Here is a 12,993-nt window from a genome sequence, read left to right on the forward strand (position 1 = left end):
TGCAGAGTGCCTTGACAGGCAGCAGCAATCTGGAGCTGGCTTTGTGCTGGCCAGATTAAAGTCATGATGTTTTAAACCTTTCTCACGGTCACAATATGCCTCCCATTCCCTCTCTGCTGATACTCACTGTGTGTGTGTGTGTGACAGGGGATCCACACGCATGCAGAGAGAGTCGGGTTCAAGAAGAGGACACCTTCCTCGCTATTTATGAAAGCGGGAGCTTGAGCACATTATCTGAGACGACTGTGGTGTGTTCTATTCATCTCTTCATTTGCCATCAGTGGTAGCGTACAGTATATCTTCCTCACCACTGTTTGAGGGGAAACAGCCGCTAATCCTAATCCCAGCCACCCGCCCCCCTCAAATCCTCCTGCTATATAATGTCATATAGCAAAGATGTAGCAGATGGTTCTACGTAGCTTGTATTGTTGTTGCTTCCCAACTCCGCCACTGACTCCCATGAAATGTTGTTCACATTCAATTTGGGTGTTAAAACTCTGCCTTGTCTTGTCGTCCATGGAGCTATCAGGTGTTCCACTGGTGGGCCGAGGGCCACATGCCCCCCATGAATGACAATCACATCAGCCCAAAACTTCACTAGCATTTTTGCAGCAGATTCCTAAAAGTATCACAGCAGTCTTGTCATAAAGACAACCTGTGACTGCTGTCATCAAGTGAATTACTCTTGGAGATGAATAAAGTATCTATCTGTCCCTTAAAAACATCCCTTAAAGACATTTAGTGAGGTAAGAATGTAAAGCTGGGGTGTTGACTGTGGTAGGCTCCTGCCTTCCTTGCGCTGAATGCAACGTAAAGCCATTACAACACCGCGTGGTGCCTGAAACAAACACGTACTACAGGCTTTTTCCCCTTGTGTGTGTGTGTGTGTGTGTGCGTGTGCGCGCGTGCATGTGTGAGCAGGGCCTCCTAGCAGCCCGACCTCTGGTGCCATCTGTCCGTGACGAGGCAGAAATGCAAATGAGTGAGATAATGCAGACAGGCTCACCACTCCATTAGGGCGGCCTAGAGAAATAAAGTAGGTCAGATGGACCAGCAGCCAACTGTGTGCTGTGTGTGTCTTTGTGGGGGGGAGGCATGGAGGTGCTGGTGTGGGGGATGGGCTTCCATGGCGCTCATAATACAGGTGGTGATGTACAAGCATGACCTAAAGCAAGAAGGAGGCAAATAAGGGTTCCTATCCCAACCTGAAATGAGAGCTTAGCCGGAGCGTTGCTGATAGGCGGCGTATTAAAAAGGCGGGCCGGGAGGGTGATGCAACAGCGAGGCAACGCTGGCATAATGCAGATAAGATCCTCTCTCTCGTACGGCTGCCTCTGAATTATGAATGAAGCCTCCTGAACCTCCCTCAATGCTTCTTCTGATGGTCATGGACGAGTGATGGATGAAGGTGTTTGCAGATGATGGGCCTTCTTAAAGCCCCTTTGTGTCTGCACACAAACAAAGCGCAGGGCTCCCGGGGCACGGTACATCATGCAGCTTTGCCATCATTTATTCCTCGTTCACTTCTAGTTTTAATATCGCATGACTTTGATAGACAAGAAGTACTGTAGATGTAGAGGTTGTTGGAATACACGCAGCAAAACGAGGCTGAATAATGAATGCTTGCATGCCTCATCTCCCTGACGTGAGCTATTTATAGGCAGACGTGCAAACATTTCCTCCTGACTGCTAACTTTCGCTTGTTTTCTTGAATCCTCCGACTGATTCCAGCTTCTGATTGCAGTCCGTCACACGGGAGGGTCAATCTCTCTCATTTCCTGCCGTTTGCTCCCAGCCTCCTCCACTCACCAAATTCCACTCTGCCTTCCTTGGAGATATCCAGGGCCCCTTTGTGACTCTCGGAGGAGCTTTGTGTGTGTGTGAGTGTGAACCAGCAGAACCAGTATGAGGGGGTGAGAGAAGCACATGTGGCGTGCGTGTGGAGCCATGCAGGCATGATGATGCATGAAGTTAGATGAAAAGATGACATGAGGTTAATATTTTCCAGGCTAGTGGGGTGGAGGTGATGGCTGTGAGTGTGTGTATGCTTTAATTACATTTTTTTTTTTTAAAGGAAAAAAACAGTATGCGTAGGCAACTAGGGGGAATTTCACCACATATTGTTTGTGTTTTTTTGAAGAAGAGTTTATTACTGTAGTAAACAGGTAGTAAGTACATTTTTATATGTGTCATAGTTGTGTTGCTGCTCTGCTGCCATCTAATGGTATTCTGTTGCAGCACACCTGCCTACCTAGGGGCGGAGTACCCGTACACACCTGTTCTCAATCTTCGTTGGACTATTTAGACCTTTTCTCCACGCCTAGTCAATCGCCAGATTGTCTTCTCTTGTTCTGCCATTTCCATTTCCATTTCCATTTCCATTTCCATTTCCATTTCCATTTCCATTTCCATTTCCATGTTCATGTTCTGCCGTTGCTTACCTCGCATTGTTCTGGCCTGCTTTAGTTCTTGTGAGTATTTAGTTCTGACTTAGCCTTTGTTTCATGCTATTGTTATCTATCTCAGTTAATTATTCTTGAAGTTTTTGCCTTGACATGTTTTTGTCACGTTTTTGTCTTTAGCTGTAACACTAGCTTAGTTCTTGTTTTTGTGTAGTTCTGCTTTTGCCACGTTTACCTTAGTTTTTGTATTTTGTAGTATCCTGCCATTGTTTTTGTGCAGTCCTCGGTTCTCGTTTTTTCCCTGTGGCTGCGCCCGGGTATGTTTTGGACTGTGTATATTCTGTATCACGACTACTATTATTAAATATTGTAAATAGCCACCGGTGTCTCTCTGCATCTTGGAGTCCAGTTACCAGTCCACCTCGTGACATATGATGTATATATTTTATTTTTATATATCCATTTTTTATTTTTTGTTTAGGTTTTAATTTCTATTAAGAGTAAAATTGAAAAATTACAACAAATGTTGTAAAAGGTTTCCCAAATATAGAATGTTTATTTATTGATTGAAATGTTTTATATTTTTATTCTTTCCATTTGTTTTTGTTTGGGTTTTAATTTATTTTACATTTTTTCGTCTTGATTTAAAAACTGTTAGGCTTTCGAACACTGGGAGCTTTTATGTACCATAAAGATAATAATTTATCACATAAATATTCATCTGCTTTTATTATTGTTGATATTCATATTTGATTTACTTCAAGCAGTAACAAGGAAAATGAATTATGTCTCTCTCTAGCGACCATATCGGGAAACAACACAAACACTCATATTTCGCTATAAAGTTAAGTGGATTAGCAGAGATTAAATACATACAGCATTTGCCCAATCGTTTGACAAATACTCTAACAAATTTTCTTTGAATAAAAGTACACACATAAGTTCATTACGGAGCCCCGGAGGGGACATGGAGAAAAAAAATATGATGGGTAAAAAAAAAAAGAACTTTTGCGTTCCCTCGCAAAACAGTTTTGCGTTATCTCGCAAAAGTTTTGCGAGGGAACGCAAAAGTTCATTCTTTTTTTTTATTTTTTTACCCATCACCGGGATCAATAACTCCCAAGTGAATGTCTCTAACACAGCAAACCATATCTCTTTCCAACCGTGGCAACACAGACATACAGCTATAACCCAGTTTTTATCAAAACGAGCCGTGTTCTGTGGAGTCTGACTTATATTGATCTCTGTGAGAAGCCGGCAGCGAGACCGGAGCGTGGGGGGGGGGGCTACCTGGTGCCCGCGGGCACCACGTTGGTGACCCCTGCTATAGCTACTTGTCTTTCTGAGGAGTTGTCAACATTGATGCCAACCGCTATAATACAGATGAAGAAGAAGACATTTGTAGAAGGTCCCTGCGCTCCTGTCTCGCTGCCGGCTTCTCACAGAGATCAATATAAGTCAGACTGCACAGAACATATGGAGGATAAGAACACGGCTCGTTTTGATAAAAACTAGGGTTATAGCTGTTTGTCAGTGTTGCCACGGTTGGAAAGAGATATGGTTTGCTGTGTTAGAGACATTCACTTGGGAGTTATTGATCCCGGAAGTGTGAATATGTCAATATGTTTCCATCTATACCACAGTGGTGTTTTGCGAGGGAACGCGAAAGTTGGTTCTTTTTATTTTTTACCCATCATATATTTTTTTCTCCATGTCCCCTCCGGGGCTCCGTAGTTCATCGATGAATCAAAACGTACTTTTTTAATCGATTGCTTGTGCGCATGCGCAAAGCAAGGCAACGGCTCTAACGCACGAGCATGAAGACTTGCCATTCGTCTGTTTTTGCCTTTTTTCCCATCATTATCTGGTTTGGCTTCCATTTGTCGCTGTAAGTAAGTGTTTAATAGACCACAAGTATTAGTTTAATGACTTATTTTATATCGCTATACGTTTTGGCGTTTGTATGTTCGCCTTTAGCTAAGCATAGTTAGCTAGCTAACTAAAGCTATTTTTCCTTCGGTTCCCGACAAGTTAAGATATAGAATAAACGACAGACCGTCGCACTTTAATGGGTAAAACATTTCTGTGAATTTCTGAAAACTCAAACCGACTTTCACTTTCGATTTCCGCTCAGCGCGCGCCTTGCTGCAGTCCAAAGGACACGACGAGAGGCGGGGCTTGAAGGTGAAAGGTCACGGGTGCTGGGAGAAGATGAGTGTGTTGATGGATTGTACCGACATGGCACAAGCACGTGCTGTCTGTGTGCTGCTGGTGAGTAACTCACTCACTCATTCATCCATTTTCGACACACTTGTCCTCAGTAGGGTCAAGCTGGAGCCAATCACAGGGTAGACACAGACAGCCAAACGTTTACACGTATGACTCTTAGAGTGTTTTTAGGGTAAAGCCACACTTGCGCATCCAACTAGTTTAGATTGACTGTGAGGCAAACGTGCTAGCCGCTGTGCTAACCACTGTGCCGCCACCCGACTGATTGGTTTCTTTATTGTGTTTGTTATTGTTGTCATGCCACGTGGTCCAATCTGATGGTGCAGGTCAGCGTCTGCTGAAGCACTGCACGTCTGCCAGTCCACACAATGGACGGTGTGAGCCGTGTGAGCCAAACACGTACAGAAGCAGCCCCAACCAGCAGAGCACCTGTGAACGCTGCACATCATGCTCACACCCCAACGGTAGGTACGATACACCGACTTCCATGGTTTGGAAATACTGCATACTGTACCAGTCCTATGTTCTCATTCCATAGCAGGAGCACGTGTGCTGTTACTGCTACTCTACTTTTTTCATCAGGATTATTTTCTTGCTTGATTATTGGAATAGGAAGGCTTTTAAACAGTATGTTCCATATGGTATTAGTGATGTTATGTTGTTTCCAATCTAGCTAACCTGGAGGTGGACATGGCCTGCAGTAGAGCAAGTGACACCAAGTGCCGGTGTAAAGCACATCACTACTGCATTAGTGCCAGCGATCAAGGCTGTAAACTCTGTAGCCCTTGTGGAGAGTGAGTTTTGCTTATTATTTATATTTATCCATATTTCTATTTGAATTTATTTATCATTTTCATAATTTTGTGGTGCAGGTGTGGTACAGAAGGCATCAAAGTTGCCTGCACGGCCACCAATAACACAGTGTGTCCTAACAAATTAGAAGGTATGCTTTGACGTCTCATATTACCTTTGTCTTTCTGCCATAAAAGATCATCTCTTTATGTTTTTGATTTTAGCGAGAAGTCGTGTTTGGGCAGGAGTGGCTTGTGCAGCTGCGGTGCTGACTGTTGTGGTTCTATGCTGCTGGAGAAAGAGGAAACAGCGTGAGTACTATGTATTACTTTTACTAACTGTGTTTACTGTGAGTACGACGTATTACTTTTACTAACTGTGAGTACGATGTATTACTTTTACAAAGTGTCACTACTGCTTTCTGTTTGATTAGCATAAAATAGCATATAGAGTTTTGTTGTGTTGTGTTTTGGATGATTAGGACTGAGTAACCTGCAGACCTCCAGCGCTCCAAACAGCAGCAAGACATTAGAGATGGTAAGTACTTTCATACGGAACTTCAAATGATAAACTATTGCATTTAAAGAAAAAGTGCCCTTTTTTTGGAATGTTGTCCATCCTCCACCATACTTATGTGAGACATGAACACACGTGACTTTCTCTTTTCTGTGCCTTCCAAAGACATAAAAACAGGTAAAAAGACACAGGTAATGAATGCAGGTAATGGGACACACCTATCCCGCCTATGAAAACACCTCCAAAAAGCTCCAACAAGGTTTAGTGGTTTTCTATCCATGCTAACAGCTACATTCATGATAACATGTCATACTTGTAGTATTTTGGGAACTTCCTTCCTGGGTGCATTGATTTCACATAGCAACATAGAAAGGAACGCTACACCTTGCATCAAAAAACAACAACACAGCAGCAGTGGCAGCTGCTCCAATATGTAGCGTTACCTTTGGCTAGTGGCCTGAGGCATTGTGAGCGAGCGTGTGGTGAAGCTAGTTTCTAGCTGGCTAGTCGTGGTGTGACGAGGTGTCACTAGGCCAGTAAGGTAGTTCTTGGGTGTAACAATGTTAATAACAATAATAATAACAATGTGCTTCATATGCAGCTCACATTATGGAAATGGAGGCTTGTTGGTGCTTTTTGGAGGTTTTTTGGAGGTGCGTGCCATTACGTGCATTCTTAGCTGCCTCTTTTTACCTGTTTTTATATCTTTAGAAGGCACAGAAAAGAGAAAGACGTGTGTTTATGTCTCACATAAGGATGATGGATGATGGATAACATCCAACAACATGATCTTTTCCATGTTTAAAAAGGTCTTTTATCGAACATGGTTGATGTTAAAAAGGAGTGTATTTCTTGTTGTGTGTTCCTGCCACCAGCTGTAGGAGGTACAGGTTGGTCACCACAAACTGCTTTTGTGTGATGTGGTTGTTTGTTTGATATTTGATTTCTGCAATGAGAAATACTATGTTGACTCTTGTTCTACCTTTTGTTTTCTATAGGACTTGCTGTCGTTTAACAGTAAGTATCATGACATTTCAGCCAGCTTTTATACATGATAATATATAAAAGCCAAGGGAGAATACCATAGAAGTGAAACTTGGATATACTTTAGAGTAGTACTAGCAAGTAGTAAGATACAGTAGTCTTGCCTACAGTGGAGCATGGTGGTGGTAGTGTCATGGTACGGGGCTGCACGAGTGCTGCGGTTGATTGAGAGAAAACAAGACCTCCAGCGGTGACATAGTGAAGCAGAGTGGGGTTGTACTTCATTTACCTAGCCGCTCCAAGTCACATATCCATAGAAACTAATCATACACACCTTCTTTCCCAGCTGTGGATCCTTGGCGCCACCTGGGAGATATAGCGGACGTGCTGGGATGGAAGACTATGTCCAGTGTGGCCATGAGAAACGGGATGAGCCCTGTCGTCATCGAGGCTTGCACACTGGACCACCCACATGATTGTCAGGAGCAGACGCTGCAGTTGCTGAAGAAGTGGACGGAGCAGCAGGGCAGGGACGCCATGAAGAACTTGATACAGACCCTGAACACCATCAAGCAGAGGGACAAAGCACAGAAAGTGAAGGATGTTTTGTCCAATGTTTGAATTGGCCAGTGTTTTAGTGCGTTTTATTACTTTCTTTCAGAGCACAAATGCAAGTACACTAGTTTCTCTACTTACGAACACAATTGGTTCAATACGACCGTTGCAAGTCGATTTGTTCGTAAGTCCGACAAAAGGTAATTTACCAATTACATAGGTATGTACTACATGTACGTGTATACATATACACCAAGTCCCCAACTAACGAACACAATTGGTTCCAGACGACCGTTCTTATGTCGAATTGTTCCTAAGTAGGGGAAAAGGTAATATTAGCAATGATATAGGTACTACATGTACGTGTATACATATACAGTATATGTGTATGTATGTAAATATGAGTTTGGATGCAGTAGTAATATTAAACCAGGATAATTAATGAAAAAAACAATAATAAAAGTGATATAATAATACGTAATGATAAATGTTATTTACCTTTAAAGAGGAGTGGTTGGGCATACGTCGTTGTGGAGGAGTTGGAGGAGGAGATATTGAAAAAAAAGGACAAATCCTCGTCGTCGTTAGACTCTTCTAAAAGAGGTAGTGTTCTGTGGGTGGTGTAGAATTAAGCAGGCCTATTAACTCTTCATAAACTTAGCCTTTCTTCACTTCTCCTTCACTCACTCTCTCTCCCGTCTTCCTCTCCTGTTGGTCCCATTAGCTAGAGTCCCTGAATGTAGAGAGTTACGACAACTGAGATTAGGCCGCCATATTGGGGCCAATTCAAGCGTGCACAGTACGAGAATGCATGTAAATTGCAATGTCTCTGTGCAAAGGGACGGGCGGGTTAACCCCGTTAATCAGTCAACCACGTACAGTAACACATCCAAGTATGGCCAGGGAACCTCATTTCGTGCGGCACCTCATTTTGCGCACTTAAAAATAGACAAGATGGGGAAAATTCACATATGACCAAATTTCTATGTGGGGTTTAATAAATCTGATATACATGAGGATTACCTTGTCAAAATCATGCAAAATGTGTGTTTTATAATCATTTATAGATCTATATTTTCCAATGTGTAAGATGGTATAATTTTGCCATCTTTTGTTAAAACATTGAGATTTTATAAGAGTCAAAATATGACCATGATACTAGAATGACAATAAATGAAAATGTTGAAAATATGTATATTTCTTCATTGTTATTGTTATGTCACTTTGCAATCGTTGTAATTTGTATTTGTGGAATTCACATTAAACAGAAATTCACAACACCAAATACAACACATGGGATCGAACACTCTCAATTGACCTACCTCGCACAGCTTTGAAGACGAGTTCGACTTCCAGCCCAAACGCTTGATTTTATTTTCCCAAATTGTCCTTCTGTTGACATCTGAAGGGAATCTGTACAGCTTGAAACCCTTGTCATGTCTATTTGTGCATCTAAATGCACAACAACCCGGCATTTTTGGTGAATAAACAAGAATACTGTTGTAGATTTAGTCAAATCGATGTTCTGAAATAGATGTATCAATTGGTATATTCGCAGAAAAAGAAAAGGCGAACGCAAACGCGAATATGGCTCCACGAGTCACGTGACCGTATTTTTCGACTCTCATGTCGTAACTCTCTATGAAGGGACTCTACCATTAACAGTGTCACAGTGCCCTCTACTGGTCAAGCATGTAGCAGTCAGCTTGTGTTCGTATCTCCGAATGTTGGCAAATCCGCTGTTCGTAAGTAGAGAACCTAGTGTACAGCCTACACTATTACTTTCTATTACTATTACTATTACTGTGAGTAGATGGCTATTGCAAGAAGACATCATCAGTAGGGTAAACCTAAGCTGTGCCATGATGGTTTAAAGCCGGCTCACGTTCCCTATTAGTGGTTGACCAATCCAACGTCTGCTTGCAGCGATAGGAAGAGCCGCCATCCAAGCATGAAAAAGCAACACGGCTCTGAACCACTGATCTGTACGAAAAAAATCTGAATAGCACATTGGTCAATGACTTGTGACGCCACGCGGCCGCCATATTACCACTCACAAGAAACACTTGTCGGACAATGACTTATGTGAGAACTTGTGAGTTGTTAAGTGTGTTGTTAGTTTGTTAGCCACTCACACTAAATGCAAGGTTAGTCTTCACACTAACCTCTCACAGCAGGTGTGCTTGAGCTTAGTCATAAGGACTCGTATGATCATTTTTAAACATTCTGTGGATATCATACCATACCTGAGTCATAAGGGCTTTACATGGGGGGCCGTGGGGGCTATGTAAACAAACAACCACCACTAGACTACTAAATCATTTGCGTTGCTTGCAAATATAAAAAAAAAATACATTTTTTTTGTTGTTGTTTACCCGAATTTCAAATGAACCCCCATATGGAGACAATGTTTATATATTATTACATATTATATTACATATTATTCCTGTGGTTTTTGTTCAAATATATTTCTATGTCAGAAAAGTTTTTTTTCTATTTCATAACACACACAAAAAAATCATCAAAATGTGAAATGATTTTCAAACTTGTCTCTTTTATGATTCATATTTTGTACAGACGAGAGCATAGTGAATTGTATGAAAGTAAGAATAAAAAGTAAAGGATCATGACCATGGATTTTAGTGGAAAAAAGGGATGGGATATGCAGTTCAAATGAAAATCTCTTTCTAGAGGAGTAAAACTATCATTGCTATAGGGGAGTGCTGAGCCAGGGTGCACAGTAGAATTTTGTCCCAAAGGCAATGAGAATTGGAAGGGAAAAGTACATTTAATATAACCAAAAGATAGAGAATAACGTATCAAATGTTTTTTAAGGGACCAAGGTTGCGTTACTTGAAGGAATGGGAGAATCTCCCCGCTTTTTAATGTCAAATATAGATGTTCTGTTAGCCTCTTCATCTGCTTTGTACACTATGTACACTGTGCCCATGTAGTCGACATGTGAGTGCTAAGATGGCCTCTCGTGCGTGTGGCATCAGTGGCTTGCACGGGCGCGTGCGAGGTATGATCTATCCAGATTTTTCTCGTACAGATCAGTGCTATGAACGCTTGGCCGCCACAAGCCAGTCATCCCTGTGCTGATGTTTGAAACCCAAAAAGTCAGAGGGATTGTGAGGCCCCGCTTCCATGGTCTACATTCATACTGAAAGTTAAGATAAAGATTTTTCACAGCACAAACGCTAGCAAGTCCAACCTTTCCGCCATTGTTGTGTGAATGAAGTATTACAAAGTTATGCTTCTCAAAAACCACCATTGATGGACTAAACGACAACAAGCATTGCACTGAGTCAGCCAAGGTATGAATCGAAATGTTTATGTCTCCATCCATGTGACAGTTTGGATGTTCCTTGGTTTTCGCCATCTTTTCCTGGTTGGTGCTTTTATTTTGTATGTTGTGTTTTCTGTTTTGCACAGAGGCAGCAACTTTACTTTGCTGTGGGGCTGTGAGCACACCTGTGGCTGATTGGTAATCAATAATGTTTAATTCAGCTGGCTGCTGGATCATTGGATGTTTGAGTGTTTGCTGCTTCTGCTTTTTGTTGGACTTCTGTAGTTTTTGCTCTTGTGTTTTTTTGCTCTGGCTACACATTGTTCGTGTCCTCTTTTGCCTAAATGAAAGACTTCTGACCCGTGCTTCACGGCTGTCTCTGCATCCGGGGGTCACACACCATGCCTAGACGTGACAGTTTACTCACTAATACAACCAAAAGTATGAACACAGCACTCTTTCTGCACTTGAACTTCATCATGTCTGGCCAAGAACCACTGGAGAACGGACCCACCAAGGCCAGCAGTGTGAGCCAGACGTTGGTCCACGGTGTCACATGCAGCAGTCGTGTGATAAATGGATGGCATTCTGAACTTGAAGTAGTGCTGACTCACTGCTGTGTTGTGATCTCAAACTCGCCTCAAATAATATTGTTTTCAAAAATTATTTTCATACGTAGTTAGTTTATGTATGTAGCATGTACAAATATGAACTAAAAACGTTTGGTTGCAATTAAGAATGATGTCCCCAAAGAATTGATGCCAGGGTGCACCCCACCTCTTGCCCAAAGTCAGCTGGGGTAGGCTCCGGCGTACCCGGATAGAAAATGGATGTGTGTGTGTATGTTTGTCTGTGTAGTGCACAAGAATGTATTATTTTTTTAAACTTGTCATTTCTCTCAGGTTTTGCAGACAAGAAGCTATTTTTGTCATTTAAACAACCAAACATCCATCCATCCATTTTCTATACCGCTTCATCCTCATTAGGGTCGCAGGGGCATGCTGGAGCCTATCCCAGCTGACTTCGGGTGACAGGCGGAGTACACCCTGGACTGGTCGCCAGCCAATGGCAGGGCACATATAGACAAACAACCATTCACATTCATACCTATGGACAATTTAGAGTCGCCAATTAACCTCACCTGCATGTTTTTGGGAATGTGGGAGGAAGCCGGAGTGCCCGGAGAAAACCCACGCGCACACGGGGAGAACATGCAAACTCCACACAAAAATGCCCAGGGGAGAATCGAACCCAGGTTTTCCCGATCTCCAGGCTGTTCCTGTATTGGCCAACGTGCTGACCACTAGACAGCAAACAGACCACAACCAAACATACTATTAATAAATAAGTATAAATCGCATAACTGGAGTATTGCCGGAAGACCTGGGTTCGATTCTCTCTTGGGTATTTCTGTGTGCCATTTTTATGTTGTCCCCGTGTGTGTGGGGGTTTTCTGGGTACTCCGGTTTCCTCCCACATTCCAAAAACATGCATGTTAGCTTCATTGGAGACTCTAAATTTTCCATAGGTATGAATGTGAGTGTTTGTCTATATGTGCCCTGCCATTGGCTGGACACCAGTCCAGGGTGTACCTCGCCTGTCGCCCAAAGTCAGCTGGGATAGGCTCCAGCGTGCCCCTGCGACCCTAATGAGGAGAAGCGGCATAGAAAATGGATGGATGGATGGATGGAATATTGCCGTAGCTAATAAACACTAGTTGTCAGAAGTAATCTGATATGTCAGATTATTTTTTTTACATTGTAATGTCTTATATTTTTATAGTTTTAGCCGTTTCAAGTTAAGAGGAGAGGGTAGTTGGGTAGTTTTTGAAGTTATTTAATCATAATCATCATAGATTGTTGCAGAAAATAAGGTATCACTCAAAAGTGTTTTCTAAAATGTGTAAATATTTTTACAACTATGTAAACCAATCATTATACTATTAAGAAAAACGTAGAGACCAAAACTCACATAACTCCTGTCAGATCTATATCACTTGCTGTACCTAATAAACACTAGTTGTCATAAATCATTTGCTATTTTTAGCCATTTCAGGTTTTAAGTTATCAATAGCTATTGACGTGTTGTTTTTTTAAGTTCTGCGAAAGTTGTAAAGTGATGTGTGTCTCTAACAAGCGACACCCAAATAACACGGTGGGCGAGTCTTTTGCTGAACCCATTGTGGGCGTGGTCTTTGGGCGCAGCTTCCGTGTTTGGGTGGAGCTC

The 12,993-nt window shown here is 42.2% G+C and overlaps 1 protein-coding gene across 1 annotated transcript; it reads left to right on the forward strand.

Moving 5' to 3' along the window:
- The first annotated feature begins 4,162 nt into the window (after positions 1-4,162).
- On the forward strand, positions 4,163-11,524 carry LOC129194427 (tumor necrosis factor receptor superfamily member 6-like). Its single transcript, XM_054799655.1, has 9 exons — positions 4,163-4,290; positions 4,537-4,673; positions 4,958-5,095; positions 5,305-5,425; positions 5,504-5,574; positions 5,648-5,734; positions 5,905-5,960; positions 6,938-6,956; positions 7,270-11,524. Exons 1-9 carry the CDS (start codon positions 4,220-4,222, stop codon positions 7,542-7,544), a joined length of 975 nt encoding a protein of 324 aa, XP_054655630.1. The 5' UTR covers positions 4,163-4,219; the 3' UTR covers positions 7,545-11,524.
- The last annotated feature ends 1,469 nt before the right edge of the window (positions 11,525-12,993 follow it).

Source organism: Dunckerocampus dactyliophorus, chromosome 14 (assembly GCF_027744805.1).
Source record: "Dunckerocampus dactyliophorus isolate RoL2022-P2 chromosome 14, RoL_Ddac_1.1, whole genome shotgun sequence".
NCBI lineage: Eukaryota > Metazoa > Chordata > Actinopteri > Syngnathiformes > Syngnathidae > Dunckerocampus > Dunckerocampus dactyliophorus.